This window comes from Fusarium phalaenopsidis (assembly GCF_050370095.1).
Source record: "Fusarium phalaenopsidis strain FUZ10S chromosome Unknown contig_32302, whole genome shotgun sequence".
Classification (NCBI taxonomy): domain Eukaryota; kingdom Fungi; phylum Ascomycota; class Sordariomycetes; order Hypocreales; family Nectriaceae; genus Fusarium; species Fusarium phalaenopsidis.
The window spans coordinates 1,708,610-1,726,475 of record NW_028145405.1 but is presented as its reverse complement, the minus strand read 5'-3'; the positions used below and the strand labels follow the sequence as shown (position 1 = coordinate 1,726,475).

The following is a 17,866-nucleotide window of genomic DNA, read 5'->3' as shown; positions in this document are numbered from 1 at the left end:
ATCCCGTCGACGGCTTCACTTGGGTTTCAAGCTGAATGCCGACCTACCTTCTTGATTCTGGAGCACGTATGTAATTTTTCAGGCTCTTCATCTCGATTACATCACGATTGGTTATTCGTAGATGCTATATCATCTGCATGTAAAATGAGATCCCTCTCTGCCTAGGGTGGCCTGCTGTTAGGCCCCAAGTCTCCAGTCAACACACTCGACGCCGTGGCACCTACATAACTACACCTTCCCATGAGAACAAAAAAGACAATGGCAAAAGAGAGCAAAAAACATACAACAGCGGGGATTCGCTGGTCGTCACCGACCCAACTACTAATCCGCCCCTCACTGGCTTATCTATGGGAGAGCGGACGGGATCCCGAGTTCTCCAGTGGGTATGGTCGTATGTGAAAGGAGACTAAGCATATTCTGGTCATAAGGTCATGATTCACCTATTCAAAGTTGCGAATACATTCCTCGCATCAATTTGCTTCTCCTCCTGGTGATCGCCTCCCCAATAGTTTTAACATCTCAATTTCTCTTCTCAGTCCTCCATAAGAGGGCCAAATCCACTCATTGGTTCGTCTTCCTTGTAGTTGTAGAAATTCTGCTCCACCTGGTCAAGCTGGACATTGTGCTCCTCAAAGTATGATATAATCTTGTCCTTGACTGAGCTGTAGTTCTCGATATCCTTGAACTCGAGGATCGTCCCATCATCATCCTCGTCCGTCGCATTGTAGAAGGGCGCCGACACCGGCAGAAACAACCCCATTGCCACAATAGGCCATGGGGGGTTCGGGGCTGTTTTAGAGGCTGCGTCCCTGGCAAAGGTGAGAAGGCCTCTGGAGAGAGATTTGATCGAGAGATAGATTGTGCTTTCTCCCAGCCAAAGTATTCCTGTCGGGAGGAAGAAGAGGGAACCTGTGTCCTGGTTAACTGGGATCAAGTCGAAGGGATGCTGTCCTTACCTTCACCTCTCTCTATGTAGCTGTCCGGGACTGATTTGAGTTGGGCGGAACATTTGAACACCGGCTGGTCGGCTGGAGCTGGCGTCTTGTCTATATGCACAATTACCTTTTTACTTTGCGGAGCCAGTTGTTCGTTCAATATGGCCTCGATGGTCTTGAGGACAGGCGTTTGTCCTTCAGGGGCCTTTGGAAGAGGTTTCCCAGGCTCTGAGCAAGGCCAGTGGAGTCGAATGATCTTGGGATATTTCTTGGTGACGCTAGAGGCACCGACGGCTGCAGTGGGAACTACTATCATTGTGAACGGGCCGTCTTCGGTTCTTCTGGCGACGACGATGGCTTGTTCTACCGTGGATGAGCACGGGTTTTAACTTGGTACTATGGGAAGCAATATGCTCACCGATATGTCGAATAGGCACAATAAAAGTATCCGAGTGGCCATCTTTAACTCTAGAAAGTCGGACAACTCCGCTGCCAGGCCCCTCTTTCCCAGCTACAACTTCAAAGGTGCCCTCTCCTTCAAACGGGGAGATGAAGTCGGCTTTGACGGCGCTGGACGGGACAGCCTCGGAGTCAAGCTCGGGAAAGTCGTTGACATCCAGGCCTTGGTAGTACTGGTGCGTCCATTCGTGCTTTGCCTCGGTGCTCATTATGCGGCTACGGCGTCTATTCGATGCAGCCAATGCCCCCCCAGAAGCCTTCTTTGCCTTGTGGGGACTTGAGAGTCGCCGTGGACGTGCAGACTTGGTCTTGGACGCTGAGGGCACCTCAGGGTTGGACTCGCGCCCAGATCTTGTGGTAGGCATATTGAAAACACGGGTTTTGAGTTCCGTAGGAGTGATTTGATTGCGCTCCTTGGAAGATGAATGTTTCTGTCAATGGTTGAATGTATAAGTGAAGCGGGTGAGGTTCAACTTATAGAGTACCATTGGTGTTTGCGCAGTCATCATCATCGTAGTAGTGCCCCGCATTCAATGACGTAGAAGGCCAATACGAGGTAACAATCCAGCCACTCAACCTTGCCATTGCCCAGGTATTTCTACTTGGCTATCCTGTCATCTCTAGGTGATGGAATGCGTATACAATCTTTGCTGCGGAGCAACACAAACATCAAGGTACCTAGTGCCGGCATCGTGTAAACGGTAGTTACATGTGGGCTAGGGTGTGGTGACAGCTTGGTACTAATCTTCTAGTTTACATGGGTAACGCTGGGTTATTTCACCAGCAATACTACCATCTTTTATGAAACCTAGCCCCAAAACCAATGCTAGTCAATAAAAAGACTATCTCCCATATTCAACAACCCACCGATGCCTTGAACCGGATCGAGATTGCCGTCGTCATTGCCATCATGGTCAGTGTATTTCCCAATTGGGTCGAGAGCTACCCTAGGCCAAAACTGCCGGCCGACCAGCCCAGCCCAGCCCACCTCGCCCAACTCAACCCCGCAAGCATGATGGAATTGCCCCTCATGATGGATGGCATGAACCACACCCTCTACTCCACGCTTCATTTTCTTCTGAAAATCTCAACGGCCAACGGATGCTAAAGTCAAGTAACACAACTCTCGCTCAGCTTACAAATCGTCAAGACACCCACAACAGATAATCACTACTCAAAGAACACCCTGCCAAGACTAAAATTCACTTCATGTGCCCTTGTGATCTCCTTCCCCAAGCATTCCATCCATTCATCTAATCTTGCCCTGCATTAGCTAGCCCTAACAAAAGCATCGTGAAACCTAGCCAACCAACTCAGGATCCTCCTGCACAACTAACCGAGAGCGCAACCAGTTTATCAACCTTTTATTATTTTTTCTTGTGTGTGTTTTTGAAAACTATAGTACAGTGTGCAAATCCCTCGTGTAGCAAAGTTTGGAGAGTCCCATCTAACATCAAAATCCATGGCGGGGAAAAAAAGTCCATAACAAAAATGACCACAGACCAAAGACCAGAAGACCAAAAACCAAACCACCTTTGTAACCCCTTCCGAATGCAGTTGAGAAATCCCTGTGCTGTGCTGTGCTTTGCTGTGGCTGAATACCATGCATGCATTTGCTTTTCTGCCCTCACTTGTCTTGTCTTTTTCTTTCTCTCCCCTGTTCCGAAGACGCCCTAGATCCCTTCCTTGGCTTCCCTGCCACCCGTAACACTCAACCCGTGGTAACAGCTGACCAGACCTGCCAGCTTCAGCCCCCTTGCGTTCTTGGTCGCTCTCTGGAGCACCTCACGCAACTGTCAAAAGACCAGTTAGCCCGAGCTCAAAGGCTCCACTGCACATCTTTCCAACCTGTCGCCGATAGCTTTCGCAGTTCCGTCCTCGCCAAAAGACCTCCCTCTGGAAATCAATAGACTGGGCCTTAAACCCATCACATCGTCACCCCGATCCCCATTACCAGTCCGCCTTAGTTGTCCATCCTTGATTCATGGGACAGGGTATAGAAGAATTTTTGCTGATCGTGTTTGCATCGTCCCTCCGCTCTTTTCACCCCCTTTCCACTTCGTCAGACTCCCGGGATGTTGACTTCGCGTCGAATGTCAACGCTTTCATACCCGTGCCTTGTCAGATTCAAGCCGGCTTGAAAGCATCGCAACGCTCCCGCTCCGTCGTGCTCAAAACAACCATTGCAAAGTCGTTAATCCTCGAGATTTTCATACATTCGTCCTGACGAAAGCAAGATCTGCGAACCAAGAAATGTGACCGCAACTGATACAACGCCACCGCTCATGACGTTTTTTGGTGGCCAATTCTCAACTTGGCCCTTATCATAAACATGTTTCGAATTCTGGGACGCGTAAAATCATATCGACCCAGATATAGGGCATGACAACATCTCACTCTCGTCTACGCCTCAAGATGCGAGACATAGATCCACCACTTGACCAAGCCTCACCGCCGTAAGGACCCCCTCCATTTCTGGAAGGGCCCGTTTACGACTGCGCCGTCTGAGCTTGCTCGGCATGCACGCCGTTCGTGAGGGGCGCGGCAGCCTCGACCTGGCCATTTTGCAACGGTGTCGAGGCCTCAGCCTTGCTTGTCGGCGAGACATCGCCATCGAGCCCGGCCAGAGGGATAGTGCCCGAGGGAGAAAAGTCGGGCACCTCGGCCGAGAGCTGGCTCACGCCGTTGGTGTTTATAGCTCCGTTGACGCCCTGTGCCGCTTGTGTGTTGTCAACAAAGTGTTGGAACGAGGGGTCGTGGGCGTTCACGGGATAGCCATGCTGGCCATAAGGCAGACCGTGGAAGCCATTGAAATGGCCGTTGGCATAGTTATAAGATCGGTTCTTGAAAGTCAAGTGCATGGGACCGTCATTGCGAGCCAGCTCGTCTCGGTCCTCCATGGGCAGGACAAACTTCTGCCAATCTTCCCGGCGACGCAGTCGCTCGCAGTCATCCTCGCCGACAACGTAGTCAACATCGACCGAATCCTCGCACACAGCACGGATGAGGTTCATATCGGCCGAGAGATCCCGCATGCGCTTGAATGCAGTGATGAAATGCAGCGGCACAAAGCCCTGAGAGTCCATGCGCTGTCGCAGGTACATATCCTTGCAAAGGTTCTCAATGGAGAAGTAGTACTCGATTTGGCTCTTGAGCATCGGCATCACCATGTTGTCCCAGTAAGGATGAGGCTGCAAAGGCATACCGGCCATCGGCGCCATCGAGTAGTCGTATGCCGCGAACTGAGCCTGCACGGCAGGCATGCGAGAGCTGCCGTTGGGCAGAGACAAGCGGTGGTAGTTACCCGCTCCGTTGCGGCCTCCGCGGCCTCGCTGAGTTGGCGGTGCAAACATGCCGCCGTGCGAGCCCTGTCGCAGAGGTGGGCTGTAGTGGCCCTGAGCTCGACCAGCGCCAGCGCCTTGGCCGTGGAATCCTGAAGTGGCCGAAGCCGAATGTTGGTGCTGGCTTTGGCCATTGCCATGAGCACCACGCCCGCGGTAGCCACCTCGGCCCCTCTCACCACGGCCCTCAGGGCGATCGCGAGGAGTCTGAGTAGTATCCTGAGGAACAAGTTAGACTATTTGCTCTTCTCACGCTCAATAAGCTCAACTTACACTAGACTGAGCGGCAGAATCCTTGGCCTTGTCGGCACCAGCATTTGCCGAGGCCTTCTTCTGGCCGTTGGCGGCATCGAGTGATCCTCGCTTGGCCGCAGCGGGTTGAGATGTAGCACCATTGGGTCCATCTCGAGGCTTGGCGTCGTTGGACTTATTCACAGGAGCAGACGATGCCTTATCTGTGACACCATTTGTAGTAGCTCGGGTAGAAGTATCGCGACCGCTTCGGGCTCCTCCACGGGGTTTGGAGCCACGCATTTGAGGCAGCTGAGTCTCAAAGCTGACTGTGGGGACGTAGTCATAAGTCACCCACTTCTGTCGGGGCTTGGCCTGGCTGTCGTTCTCCTGAGCATCCTTGTCGGAGCGATCCGATCGGTCAGATGCCTTGTCGACCGTCTTCTTCTTGTCCTCCTTAATAGCAGTGATGGCAGTCTCGGGGGTAGGCCAGTGAGTTGAATCCTGCACAGATGGGGGCACTTCGACCTTGCCTTCCTTGTCTGATATCCGCGAACCTCGAGGGCCGTTTCGCTCGGGTCGGCTGACGCTGGCAGCCTTCTGCTGCGGCTTGACGCCATTTGTATAGGGAGCAGGAGTAGACTCCTCAGCCTTGGCCACTGACTTATCGTCGTCCTTCTGGGCGGATGTGCCATTTACCGCAGCTTCGGCGGGAGTGGGCGCGGGCTTAGCCTTTGCCAGCTGAGCTTCCTTGCGCTGATGCCAGATGTTGACGCTGGGGATGGGCGCCTCGGCAAGTTCAACCTTTGGCGGCTCGGGAGCCGCTTCCTGCTCCTTATCTGCCGCCTGCTCGCTGGGCTGCTTCTCAGCAGTCTTGCTCTTCTTGCCCCTCCGAGCCTTTCGCGAGTCCTGCTCTTCGGTGGAACGGGTGGTGTTGCTCGATGACCTTGGCGTCTTTTCATTTCGTCGCCATGGCCGATCTAACCTTCCAGCATCGTCGTCACGCCTCGACTCGGGCCGCCTTTCTTGTGTGGACTCGGATCGGGCATCGCTCTCAGAGCTGGGAACGCTTTCGAGGTCCTGCTTCTCGGAAGCAACTGCACGGGGCTCGAGGCTTTCGGTGGCCTCCGAGACCTCGGCGGTGGTGCCCTGCTCGGGGGCAGGCGTGGCCGTCTTCAGGTCTGACACCGGGACAGCAGCAGGCGCCTGGGTGTCCTGAGTAGGAGCGATAGCGTTTGTAGGAGCGCTGGTATTCGAGACGGGGGCCGCGCCCTGTCCCTTCGCAGCTTGTGCGTAAGAAAAAGTCGAAGGAGTGGCCATCTCGTTGGACTCAACGATCGCTGAGGGAGTCATGTCAAGGTGAGCCGTAGAGCACAGGCTGACGGTCTTCTGACAGGACGGTAAATGGTGAGCCGGAGGTGCCTTTTCACCTAGGGCCACCAACTGAGGCAAATGATGTCTTCGGGAAAAGAAGCCCGAAGATGTCTCTACCCCCTCCGCACACGGAGAGAGGCGCAGAGCACCCAATGTGCAAGGTAGTCGCTATTCGGAGACCCCCAACTAATGAGGGCGTCGACAGTCGTAGGTTCTGCGCAAAGAGTCGAAAATCGCGGAGAAGGATTCGAGCGGGAGGTGGTGGTTAAAGTGAGAGGGGGGGTGTCCGCTGAGCCGAGGGCTTTGGGTTAAAAAGAAAAAAACAGTCGGATTGTGCGTCAACGTCGGGTACGAATCGAGACAGAGATTCCAAACGGAAGGAGTGGAACGGCTCTGCTACGTCAGAAAGCGCCTGCTCGATCGGAAAAGTGCTACCTGGGGTAAGCAGGCGGCGAAATTTCGACGAAGGGAGGACGGGGAAAGAGAGAGGTCAAGCTGGCCAGGGTATCGAGGCAGCAACTTGAAGCGCTCTGCTCTGCTCTGCTCTGCTGTGCTTTAGGTGAGAACGGCAGGCAGCACGGATTGAGGTGGCGAGTCGTTTTGCAGGGGACGGGACCGGGAGGCCTGAACCGTAAAACCAGAGCCGGAGTGTCAGGCGTTGCTTGATGCTTCTTGTCGAGGGAGACGGGGAGAAGCGGCGCAAAGCCTAGACAGGGTAACGGAAGAGGTTATAGCAATCGAGGCAACTGCAAATGCAAAGTTCAAGGTGAAGCGGGGGAGGGGTAAAGGGAAAGAAGAAACCAGGAGGAGGAGTCTGTCAACGGCAGCAGCAATTCTGCAGGAATTGGGCTGGCGAAGGGGAGTTGTGGTTGAAGGAAGGGTAAACGGTACGGGGAGAGAGGGCACAGCACGGGACCAGGGAAAGTGAAAATGAAGGTCGGAGGTTATTTTTTGCGTTGTGTGAACAATTAAATTTTTTTTCCTGCGTTTTTCCCCTCTCTACCAGATCCGCACCGCAACAGACAATCAGTCCAGTGCCAGCGACGGCGCCGCGGGAGGTACCAGCGCCTTGTACCGCGACTAACTGATCGAGCAGGTACCTGCCGTACCGGCGCGCCGAGCGGGAATCCCTGGAGCAGGCGCAGGCGCAGGAGATGGGGATGGATGGAAGGATGGATGGAGGGAGGGGGGACCTCTTTCTCCCACTCAACTCTTACACGGAACGCCGAGGAGCGGATACGGGCAGAGCAAGACCCAGACAAGAGTAGCACTGCTTTTTTTTTTTTCCCCCTCTCTCTCTTCTGCCTCATTTTTCTTTCCTCTTGAACGTTTTTATAGGCTCTTTTGTGACTCCTCTGAGGCCAGACATGGTCAATGTTGAAACCCATGATCCTGGTCCAAGTCAAGCAAGTCATTCACTGAACTGAATCGGCGACCCGACCTTGGTCTGTTGCGGCTGCCGCCGCTGAAGGCACAGCACCGCGGCCTCGGGCGGCGCTGACTCGGGGGTCGCCCAGCTGCTGTAGTGGAGGCGTCCTCCAGTGGGATTCAGGGCAATTCACCTACAGCTCGTCATGGCCCAGCGCCGAACCGACCAGTAGCGGACTCCACCCCTGGAGGACCCCGTCCGTCATGGGAAACCCGAGACCCCGGGCGGCCGTGATGGGGTGGAGATGCGCGAATATAAATCGGCTCTGGCCGCCAGCCCCAGGGCATGCCGACCTGCTAGACTCCATCCAATGTCACTGTTACCCTTGCGCGGTTTTGCTTTGTCGTGCGGCCGGTTCTTGTGTGATTACGCTCGACCTGATTGACCGGCTGCGTTCTTGGGCCATTCACACGCGCGCGGGGGAAACATTACAGTACAGATATGGTGTGCAGGCGTCACGGCCCTGTCATGGCCTGGCCGCAAGTTGACGAGACAGCTCCATGGATGATACCTAACCTAGGCTCCCAGGCAGCTACTCGCTGACCGGGGCTGCTCGTGTGTGTAGTGCAAGCAATCAAATTCACATGGAGGCACAGTTCCCAAGGCGGCGGAACATATCATCTCTCCGAGGAGGCCTGGTCCTTGCCCGGGGAGAAGAGCCTGGACGGGCAGGTAGGTTAGGACCTTGGAGGTCGACGCATTCCTCCAGCCTTGATGAGTCGTATCCATCCATGTGATGTGATATGTTGCTGCCCAGCAGAGCACAGAGCTTTTGTTCATGATACACATCTGCCTTACTCTCCAGGTGAACAAGACCATGTCTGCTCAACATTAGGTAATAGAGTAACTGTCCCGGGTCGTCACCTCGCCAAGCAAATGGTCAAAAAGCGATACCGGATCCTCAGGAAGTTGTCGACGTGGGCTGTGAAATGCACCTCCTCATGTGCCCCGGAAAGAGGGCACAACATGCATTTGCAGTGAGACAATAACCACAACGGCAGATACGGCCGAAAACCCAATACTGCAGATTATGCCGTAGGCCGATAGGTGTAGCTGTTGAACAATTTGTCCGACAGAGTACGACTCTTGAGCATCAGCAATTGTTGTAGACAGCATGACTGGACCGAACATTCCTCGGCACTTTCATATCGCGACCTCCCAAGACAAAGCCTGCCTCTACCCGTCGGGGACGTCGCACAAGGCGGCGGGACGGGACGGCATTTAAAGATGGGCTGACAGCCGAAGCGTCCATCAGTCCCCGAGTCCGCCATGTGCATTGCATTCGGTGGGAAGAACATTTCCGGTCCAGAGGGGAAAGGCAAACGAGAAAGCCATGACGGGCATGTTTTTTATTCCATCGATCACTTCCATCCGATGCGAGATGGCCAGGGCCCTTGCAAGCCGAGGCCGCTCAGCCGGTGGACGCCCATTGGACGCGAGCCTGAGAAACTGCCTGTTTGGGGCTAGATCCTCCAGGCGACCGGAAGTACTGTAGGAACTTGGGATGAATCGCGTTGAAGATTCCCGGATATCGGAGTTGGCGTGAAACCCCGAAGAATACTTGCAAACATGATTCATGAGGGTTTGAGTAACTCGAGATTTGTCGCCTCTCTTTGATCAAAAACTGCACATGCTTACGTGGTCTGTTCACCATCACACAGGTTAAACGCTCAAGAAGCACAAACACGCGAGGTTCAAGCATGATTCATTTGTCTATCCTATCACAAGTGCCTGCTTCTATCCCCTTCATATTAACGTTGAACCTAACTTTCCAACAGATCTAGATCTCCCCTCTCATTCTCACAGAATCACGCTAGAACCGACCCAGTAGAGAAAGAGGCAATAACTACAACATGGCTTCTCACTGATGTGCTAGGGCGCACATTTTGTTTAAGAGGAGCGCCATGTGGCTTATATACTGTAAAACGTGGATGACTATCACGCAGAGGCTCTACTACTTGATACAAACACCACCCCAAAAGCCAAAACTCATGAACCAAAGGGATAGATACCCTAAAACAATCTATTCTGACCATCATTATCTTGACAAATTTTGACCCGTTTTCGATGCAGACCAACGCAGACACCTAGTATACAGAAAAACAGGTACTCTCATAAGAGCATTACAAGTAGTTTTATGTGACTTGAGTAAACAAGAAAGACTGCTCTGGTAGAAGCATAATACTCTCACCGTGAGCCCACTTAACCAGTCATCCAAGATGCCGCTTGTCTTGTGCCGTACGAGGCCGCCAGGCGAAGACCAGTACCTCCCATGGGGAAATAGCTGATAAGATACCAGAGAAGACATGCGATCTGGATGATGGCCGAAAAGAGGGTCAGGATGGTGCTGTGAAGCTGATAAAGATAGTTAGTAAATACGAGGGAGCTCATCTGACAAACATCCCACTCACCTTCAAGGCAAACACAAGTGTCAGGATGATAGAACCAAAGTAGGCTACAGTAAACGGCAACCGGGGAGTTGAGAGAAGATGGTAGACATAGGCCATAGGTCCCATAACCGCCGCAAACGAGGCCAAAAACATCAGCGATCCAACCGACCACCTGTGCAACTGCGAGTCAGCTTCAACATGGATTTTCAGATTCCTCCATCTCAACTCTACGACATCATGACATCGGCAATCACAGCCACGGCATTAAGCTGGCCTCACACCATACGAGAACCCGTGACTGTGATCGGCAAGGGGAGGGGAGAAGAGGGGGGGAGGGGGGCGGTGAAGGAAGTGCAGTTTGGACAGGACAGAGACAGCATCTCGACTTACAAGGTGACAAACTTGCGGGGGTTAAACAGCGGGAAGAGAGTAAAGGTGAAGCACACAAAGAAGCATGCCAGGGCAGCAAGGTTGCAAGCCCCAAAGATCAGTAACCGATCCCATCGACTAACTGCCAGTCGGGTTAGTGTCTTGTAACCACGAGGCATGTCATCCGCATCACATGCATGATCTAAGGCATGGCTCAGATGCAATGCGCGTGTTCCGCTGCAGGGGTGCCGGAGGGCGATGGGTTGAGGGCCATCAGGTTGACTCACGAACAAACCAGCCTTCCTCCTCTTCGCGTCGACTGGGCGCAGGCAGAGGCGCACCGGCGCTCTCGGTGGTGGGGAGCCTCACATAGCCACGGCCGCCCTGGAAGGGGTTGAGGCTCTGGAGAGAAGAGAGCAGACCGCTCTGCTGGGACGTGTTTACGGGTTCATCGCGACGGCTCCAGCCGAGGGAGTTGATGGAGTCTCGGAAAGAATTAGAAGCCATGGCGCCGGGAACCAGGGGGGCGGATTCGCAAGGGACGGGCTCGATAGCGACGGGGCGGGTACGGAACGGCAACGTCGATCGTGCGGCGCAGGTTCGGGCTCAGGTTCGTGATCGTGATGGAGGGTGGGAGAAGCGCAAGGCGCGCGACAACGGCGGCTTCGTATTAGACTGATAACAGTTGATACAGTTGCAGAGACCAAGGTCCACTTCCTTGGAGCTGTGGTATTTTGGTCATGGTCAGTCGACAAACGTCCATGATATACGGGCGATCCGGAACGGATGGGCAAAACGGCTGCCTACCTGGTTCCAACACCTAGTCTTTGGCTGACGAAGCCGTGTGCGCAAAGCGGCGATGTGATGGAAAGGCTACGAGTCCCTGGGGGCCTGAGTGGAAGGGGGGTTACAGGCGACCGCGCGTACCGCTCGAAAAGGCCGATAAGGGCGCGACCCAACGCGAGTTGTCAAGCGACAGCAGCAATGGGCGACAAGCAATAGGCGGCAAGCGGAGCGTTTTGCGCGAGGTCGACAGAGGGACAGAAGGGGGTGAAGCTTGGGACGAGACTTGAAGTTGGTTCTTGGAGGCGGTAGCGGTTGTGGAGGGCGGCACTAGGCCGAGAAGTCGATGGGTTGGGGTTGGTGTGGTCCCTTCCCTGAATTCCACCCATTCCGGAGCCTTGCCATGTAGTGCGTCGGGGTCATATGATTGGCCGGCTTTAAACGGGGCTATCTTGGGGTAGGCTCCGAGTTTCTTGCACGGCCCTTGCACGGCCCGTCCATCAACCAAGCGTCGAGAGCCCCCGGGCCATGACACCCACCGGGAGGGGACGGGATGGATCATGCATGACAGAGAGAGAGGCATATGGCCTAAAAGAGGGGGGGAAGCTTCAGAGCCAGAGCCTGGTCCTGATGCGAGAGAGCCTTGCAGCAAAAGAGTGGAGAGGGAGAGCCTGAGACGGTTGCTGGTGGTTTCAGACACCCAAGGCTCTCTCTCATAGGCGCGGGACCGACCCATCCATGGATGCTGGCCATGTTGCGCAACGAACGACGCGCAGCAACTTGCAACAGTCAACTCTGGCAGCATCGTCATCATGTTGGAGACGACGATAAGGGTAGCCCAAGCGGGAGAGGAGCGGACGGACGGGGTCCAGCGAGCTACCTTCCCATGCGAGCCCGAGGAGCGGACCGCAACGCTATCCGTAGGGAACTAACACGAAGGACAGCCTCGACTGACACCCTCCATGATGAGAACTACAGAAAGGCAGAGGTAGCCTGGCGCCCAGCCTCTCCCTCCAGTTTCAGAATCAAGTGGGAGAGGCTGACAGAGTTGAGTCTTACACCGATCAAGAGTCTTGAGAGCCGTTCGCCTTGATTTGATTCTGCAACGAGTCTTGAGTGGCAGTGTCTTCGCATGGGGGCGCGTGGCCAGGGAGATGGGAGAGGGATGGGGGAAGCTTCCAGCGCATGACCGAGAACGAGACAGAGGAAGCTCAGGGAGGGGTTACGATTCCATGTAGCAATTCCCGATGAGCCCCAAGAGTCTAGCAGCAGGTTGGCCTTGGTGTCTTAAATCCCGAGTCACGTTCAGCCTGGCGCCCACCCACACACACATCCATTCTCACCCACACCCTCCCTGGGAGTCGTCCGTCTCATGGGAGCCCGTGTAAACCGCCAGAGGGAGCAGAGAGTCGCGGCCACCATTACCGCCAACTTTCCAGCTCCAGGACCAACTCCAGGCCCAACAGAATTACCACTGCGAGGGGCCAGTGACCACCGCCTCCAAGGTCCATCACACTTGGGTCCGGAATACCTGGGACCAGGCAGGTCAGGAGACGGCGGGGAGCTGTACAGATGACTTGAGGAGGCATGGCTAGTATTTTTAGCCAGCTGCGGCGAGTATAAAACGGACGACGCTGGTGCCCTTTTGGCATGCGGGCCAAGAGCCGAAGCCAGATCTCATCTTGCAGCTGTGACAGACAGGCGTATCTCTACCTGGCCTCTTGCAGCCGCGAGCGATAACATCATCATCACGGACGGAGAAGACATCGGTCGACCTGCAAAGGAGTAAGCAAGCCGCAGAGGAGACGAGAACCAGGAGAGAGACGTGCAAGAGCGAGGCTAAGAACAGAAAAGAATAAGACAACCTAATCAACCTACTTTACCATTTCCGAATACGCACTGCCTAACTTTGATCGTCGTTCGAGTGAGAGAAGAGACCCCCTTACGTGGTTAAAGTGTCCTCCCCCTCAGCCTTCAAACACGACGCTCGAGCGTTGGACCCTTGACTATCACCACCTACACCAACACAACACCTACACTTACACCACCCTCTCTCTCCCTCTCCCTCTCTTCGAGTCGCTCCTCCATACCACCACCATCTCGCGCTATCAATACCTCCCCTCATCTCTAGACCCCCTCCAACCGCGTCGCGCGGCGCCAGGATCGCAATAAAACGTCAGACCGCCTGAGGTGTTCTGGCTCAGCAATCACAGACAGACGCCCATCTTGTCCTATCCCATCACATCCCTCCATCGGGTGTTTACCATCTCAACCACCACCCTACCTAACCCACCAACGGCCCTGGTCTGGACCTCACCTCTGGACACACGAGAAACCTGAACGTTTCGTTTTGTTTCGTCTGTGCGGTCGAATAAATAGCGACGCTTCCCGGCAAAACGCACGACGTTTGCTCTTGGACTTTTACCCGACGCATCTGCTTCTACTTCTGTCTCTGGCTCTGTCTGCGCCGCCTCACCTAATCTCAAGGGCGGACCAATATCACATCACGGACCTGAACCCTGCATCTCTTGGTGCCCCGCCATCTAGCGACATCATACCCAGGTCCCAACTACATAGGACGCAGCCCAGGACAGGTACCTGCCTCTCGACGACGCTGTTGAGCATCAGGATAGCTCTTACAGGCGCCATATTCTTCTCATCATCTCATCCATCGCGTCTCGACTCAGCAGCAGCCTGCCTGCACCTTGATCGTCATAATCCTCCTCTTCTATTCTCGGTCGTGCAACCCCGCTATCTAGGTCGTCCCCGTCTACGCATCCGAACTAAAGCGACTGTTTCCATGCCGCCTGCGCATCTCGGTGCCCTTGGAACTCGTGGTGAGTGAGATATCTCCTCCGTCTCGTCGGCCTGCATCCCGCTGTTCCATCTGCAGTGTGCAGCTGGATCCATCTTCTCCTCTCCTCCCGCCCTCTAGTCGCATTTGCCCAGATAATCCCCGACCAACCGTTCATCGTCAAGGCACGAATCGCCTTTGGACCTTGGTGCCTACCCAAGCAAGCACGCATCATACCTACTTCCCTTTCCCTACCCGTCTACCCCCCCTCCACTCACTCCTTCTCTTTTGTTTTACCTCTGTCATTTTCCTACCTCCATCACCAACCTTCTGCCCACTATCGTCATCAGCAACAATAACCTCACTGTTTCTGTCACTTATCTCTTAAAACCCCGAGCTCCTTGTCTGCAAACTGCTTTGTTGGCTGCACGGCACAAACCTAGATCCCGTTGCTGCCTCCCAACGCGGGCTTCTATTAACATTCGGGGACCACCACCAACCCACACTCTCACACCCTCTCCCCCCAAAAGAGCATCATTCTCACACATCCCATTCTCGCTCCGTCGCTGACTGGTCACCTCACCATTCCAAGAACAGCTACTGCTACTACTACAACCCTGAACACACGGTTGACACCGCCTGCCTTGTCTGCGCTCTCGGCTGCCCTCAATACGACTCAGCCAGAGAGTCCCTCGACCGCTGCTCCGACCGCCGTTGTCCCCGCGCCGACAGCTGCTGCAAAGGACAGCGTCTCCAGATTGCTACTAATAGCACTGGACTGGGGCTAGCACCCGCCAGAAGTATCGTGGACCTTTTCGCCCGTGCGTTACGAAGTACCCCAAAGCCCAAGCGGCCAAGCCAACACCTTATTCGGTACCTTGGCTCGAGGTACCAACACGCACCCAGTTACTACGCCTCAAGCCCTCCTCGCAGCCCCCAGCCCACTGAGTGGGTGGACGCTTGAGGCCCTGTGCTGCGCTGCGTTGCGCTGTCCCGCCATTTCATCCCCCTCCGACCCCGACAGCTCCCTCCGACTCACGACAACTCGCCCACAATCTTTCTGTGCTTCCCTTCCCACGTCCTCCGACGTCGCATTCCGTCGTCGCCGTCGCTTTCGCCTTCTTCTTGAACTTTTTTACCTTTGAACTGCTTCGACCTCTGTGTCCTCTTATGGACTGCGGCCTCTAGACACTCCTACCAGTTTCACTCTGATACTCTTCTGCCTGTGAGGTGAGTCAGGACTCGCACGTCTGAACCCCCGGCCTCCCGCCCGCCACTCTCCTTGCTGCGACCTCCGCGGCAGCGGGCATTCCATCTGTCCACTTCCCTTCGCCGAGCCACCGAACCGGCCTCCTTCACCTTCTCCCCCCGCTTTGCGCTCCGCGCTGCCTTTGCCAGATGCTGACTCGAGTCTTTGAGTAGGCCTGTTTCAACCCTTCGCATTTACTCCCAGCTGTCGCCCTTAACCGAACCGGCGCACGCCCACAATATTTCACCCACTTCCCCCCTCCTCAAGCTAGGGCACAACATCCGATTCTACAACAGCGACACATCCAAAGGCAGCACTATTGCCGTTGCCCACGATGGCCCAGCACGGCTTCAATCAATTTGGGAACAACCCCAACGGGGGTAGCATCGACCCTAACGACCTCGCCATGTCGGGTGGCTACTCTCCCTCCTTCAACAACAACTTCAACTCAAACTCGGGCAGCGGTGCCAACGGCTACTCGAGCGGTTCCGCCTTGTTTGGCGATGACGAACTTCTTGATGGTCTCACCGGCCCTCCCGATAACCAGTCTGGAATGTCTGGCCAAGGCCAGGACTTTTCAGGACTCAACATGGGCTTCTCCCAGAGTGCCTTTTCCCACCGCAACTCCGGAATGGACCAGTCGCACATGAACGGCTACTCAAATACCCCCGACGGAGATCCCATTCAAAGCCCCTTCAACACAGGCTTCACCCAGTACCGTCAAATGCAAGGTCACTCCCTGGGCACCTCGCTGCACTCGCCCTTGTCCTACTCAGGATCCCCTCTGACTGGCGACATGAACGCTGACGCCAATGATCCCAACTACCTGAATGCCAAGGCCAGGGCCCGGATGAGCCAGCAAATGCAGCGAAAGACATCCACCAGCCGCAGCCCCATGTCTCCGATGACCCCCAAGACCGCTACTCTCCACGGCATGACAATCGGATCGCAAGAGTCGCCAGGTTTCGGAGGTCAGGCCATGAAGTCGCCCAATGGCCAGTGGATCAATACCCCGACTGGAAGCATTCCGGCCTCCTACAACTCCGGCTTCTCCTCTCCCATGCAGCCGGGCATGAACCAGATCAACGAGGTCATGATGAAGGGCGGAACCTCGATGCCCGCCAAGCTCGGTGTGGCTCCGAACGCAGTCTCATCGCAAGAGATGAAGCGGAAACGACGCCGAGAGTCTCACAACCTCGTGGAGCGTCGCCGACGAGACAACATCAATGAGAGGATACAGGACCTCAGCAGACTGGTTCCCACACATCGTCTTGAGGATGAGAAGATCCGAAAGCTCATCCAGAATGGTACTCCCCTTTCACCCACGCTCACCGGCATTTCCAGCCCAACCCAAGCTACTTCGGGGCTCGCTGGACCGGGCGCACGGAGGGCCACTGGAAGCACGGCTGGTAATATCACAACGGGCCTGCCCATCGAGGAGAAGGACAAGGGCCCCAACAAGGGTGACATCCTCAACGGCGCCGTCAGCTGGACCCGAGATCTTATGTGGATGCTTCATCTCAAGCTTCAACAGCAGGAGGAGATGATGAACACAATCGCCGAGCTTGGCGGTCATTTCCCTTTCGAGTTGACCGAGGATGAGCGACGTATGCAGACTGAACTGATGGATGCCATCTCCAAGAGTGAGAATGGTACCTTTTCTTACTCGCGGACAGCGGGATCTGGTCTGCGTGTGCCTCATCACACTGATTACCGAGGCGAGTCTCTCACTGGCTTGGGCGGAGGTGTCGACCCCGTGAGCCTCAGCCCAGACGACAACGCCGACCTGAACGATACCAACCAATTCTGGCATGACCCTGATGACAACGGCAGCGGTCAAGCCTCGATCAACTTCAAGGAGGAAGATGAGTACGACATGGATCTCACGCAGTAGATGGTAGGACGGATGAGTTGAATACGTTTGATCCATTGTCTTGCTCGGTCCTCAAGGACTCGTTATCTTGGCTTGGAGTGTAAGAGACCAAGAAGGTGGTCTGTCCCTTTTGGCTTTACATCATGGTTTCGGCGTTTGAGAATTATCATCATCACTGTCATCATCTTTTGCACTGGCATTTCGCACTCTCTCAAAGCTTGGTTTCGCGTGGCGGAACTCGCTTCAAGGATATGCGACATTCACTTGGTGTTTGGGCAGTGGGATTGTTTCTGGGTTACTTGTTGGTGCGTTTCTCACTCTTTGAGGAGCGGCCTCGGCGTGTCAAGGCGTGGGCTAAGGTATATAGGCTTATACAGCGCAGGGGCATATCCGGATCGTGTTTCTAGTTGTGCTCGCGGGGTTAGTTGCTTACTGGGTTATGTGTTTTATGGGTCGTGCTTTATGGGTTCTGTTCATTTCTTTTCTGTCGCGATACCTTAGGGACTAGTTCTAGGATGGGTGGTGAAGGGGAGGCAACGCAAGGCCTGTCATGTCTTTGGGTTAGGAATCTTCACTTCTCTCTACTCCTATCTTTTCTTCTGCTTCATCTGCTTGCGATTTAATGCGCCATTTGTGGTT

At 54.8% G+C, this 17,866-nt stretch overlaps 4 protein-coding genes and 1 non-coding gene across 5 annotated transcripts; 1 reads left to right on the top strand and 4 right to left on the bottom strand.

Annotated features, from left to right (window-relative positions):
- Positions 1-279: 279 nt before the first annotated feature.
- Positions 280-395, bottom strand: LRP88_07909. Its single transcript, XR_014475182.1, has one exon. It is a non-coding gene; the product is annotated as a 5S ribosomal RNA (ribosomal RNA).
- A 137-nt stretch (positions 396-532) lies between these two features.
- LRP88_07908 (uncharacterized protein) lies at positions 533-1,759 on the bottom strand (the record flags this gene model as incomplete). The annotated part of the gene is made up of 3 exons (XM_083244423.1): positions 533-909; positions 1,071-1,298; positions 1,354-1,759. 3 exons carry the CDS (start codon positions 1,757-1,759, stop codon positions 533-535), a joined length of 1,011 nt encoding a protein of 336 aa, XP_083098917.1.
- Positions 1,760-3,883: 2,124 nt separating this feature from the next.
- Positions 3,884-6,319, bottom strand: LRP88_07907 (uncharacterized protein; the record flags this gene model as incomplete). The annotated part of the gene is made up of 2 exons (XM_083244422.1): positions 3,884-4,954; positions 5,009-6,319. The coding sequence occupies 2 exons, from the start codon at positions 6,317-6,319 to the stop codon at positions 3,884-3,886; spliced, it is 2,382 nt and encodes a 793-aa protein (XP_083098916.1).
- Positions 6,320-9,971: 3,652 nt separating this feature from the next.
- On the bottom strand, positions 9,972-11,035 carry LRP88_07906 (Got1/Sft2-like family-domain-containing protein; the record flags this gene model as incomplete). The annotated part of the gene is made up of 4 exons (XM_083244421.1): positions 9,972-10,124; positions 10,181-10,331; positions 10,550-10,670; positions 10,816-11,035. 4 exons carry the CDS (start codon positions 11,033-11,035, stop codon positions 9,972-9,974), a joined length of 645 nt encoding a protein of 214 aa, XP_083098915.1.
- Positions 11,036-15,688: 4,653 nt separating this feature from the next.
- Positions 15,689-17,248, top strand: LRP88_07905 (basic helix-loop-helix domain-containing protein; the record flags this gene model as incomplete). The annotated part of the gene is made up of 1 exon (XM_083244420.1): positions 15,689-17,248. One exon carries the CDS (start codon positions 15,689-15,691, stop codon positions 17,246-17,248), a length of 1,560 nt encoding a protein of 519 aa, XP_083098914.1.
- Positions 17,249-17,866: the final 618 nt, after the last annotated feature.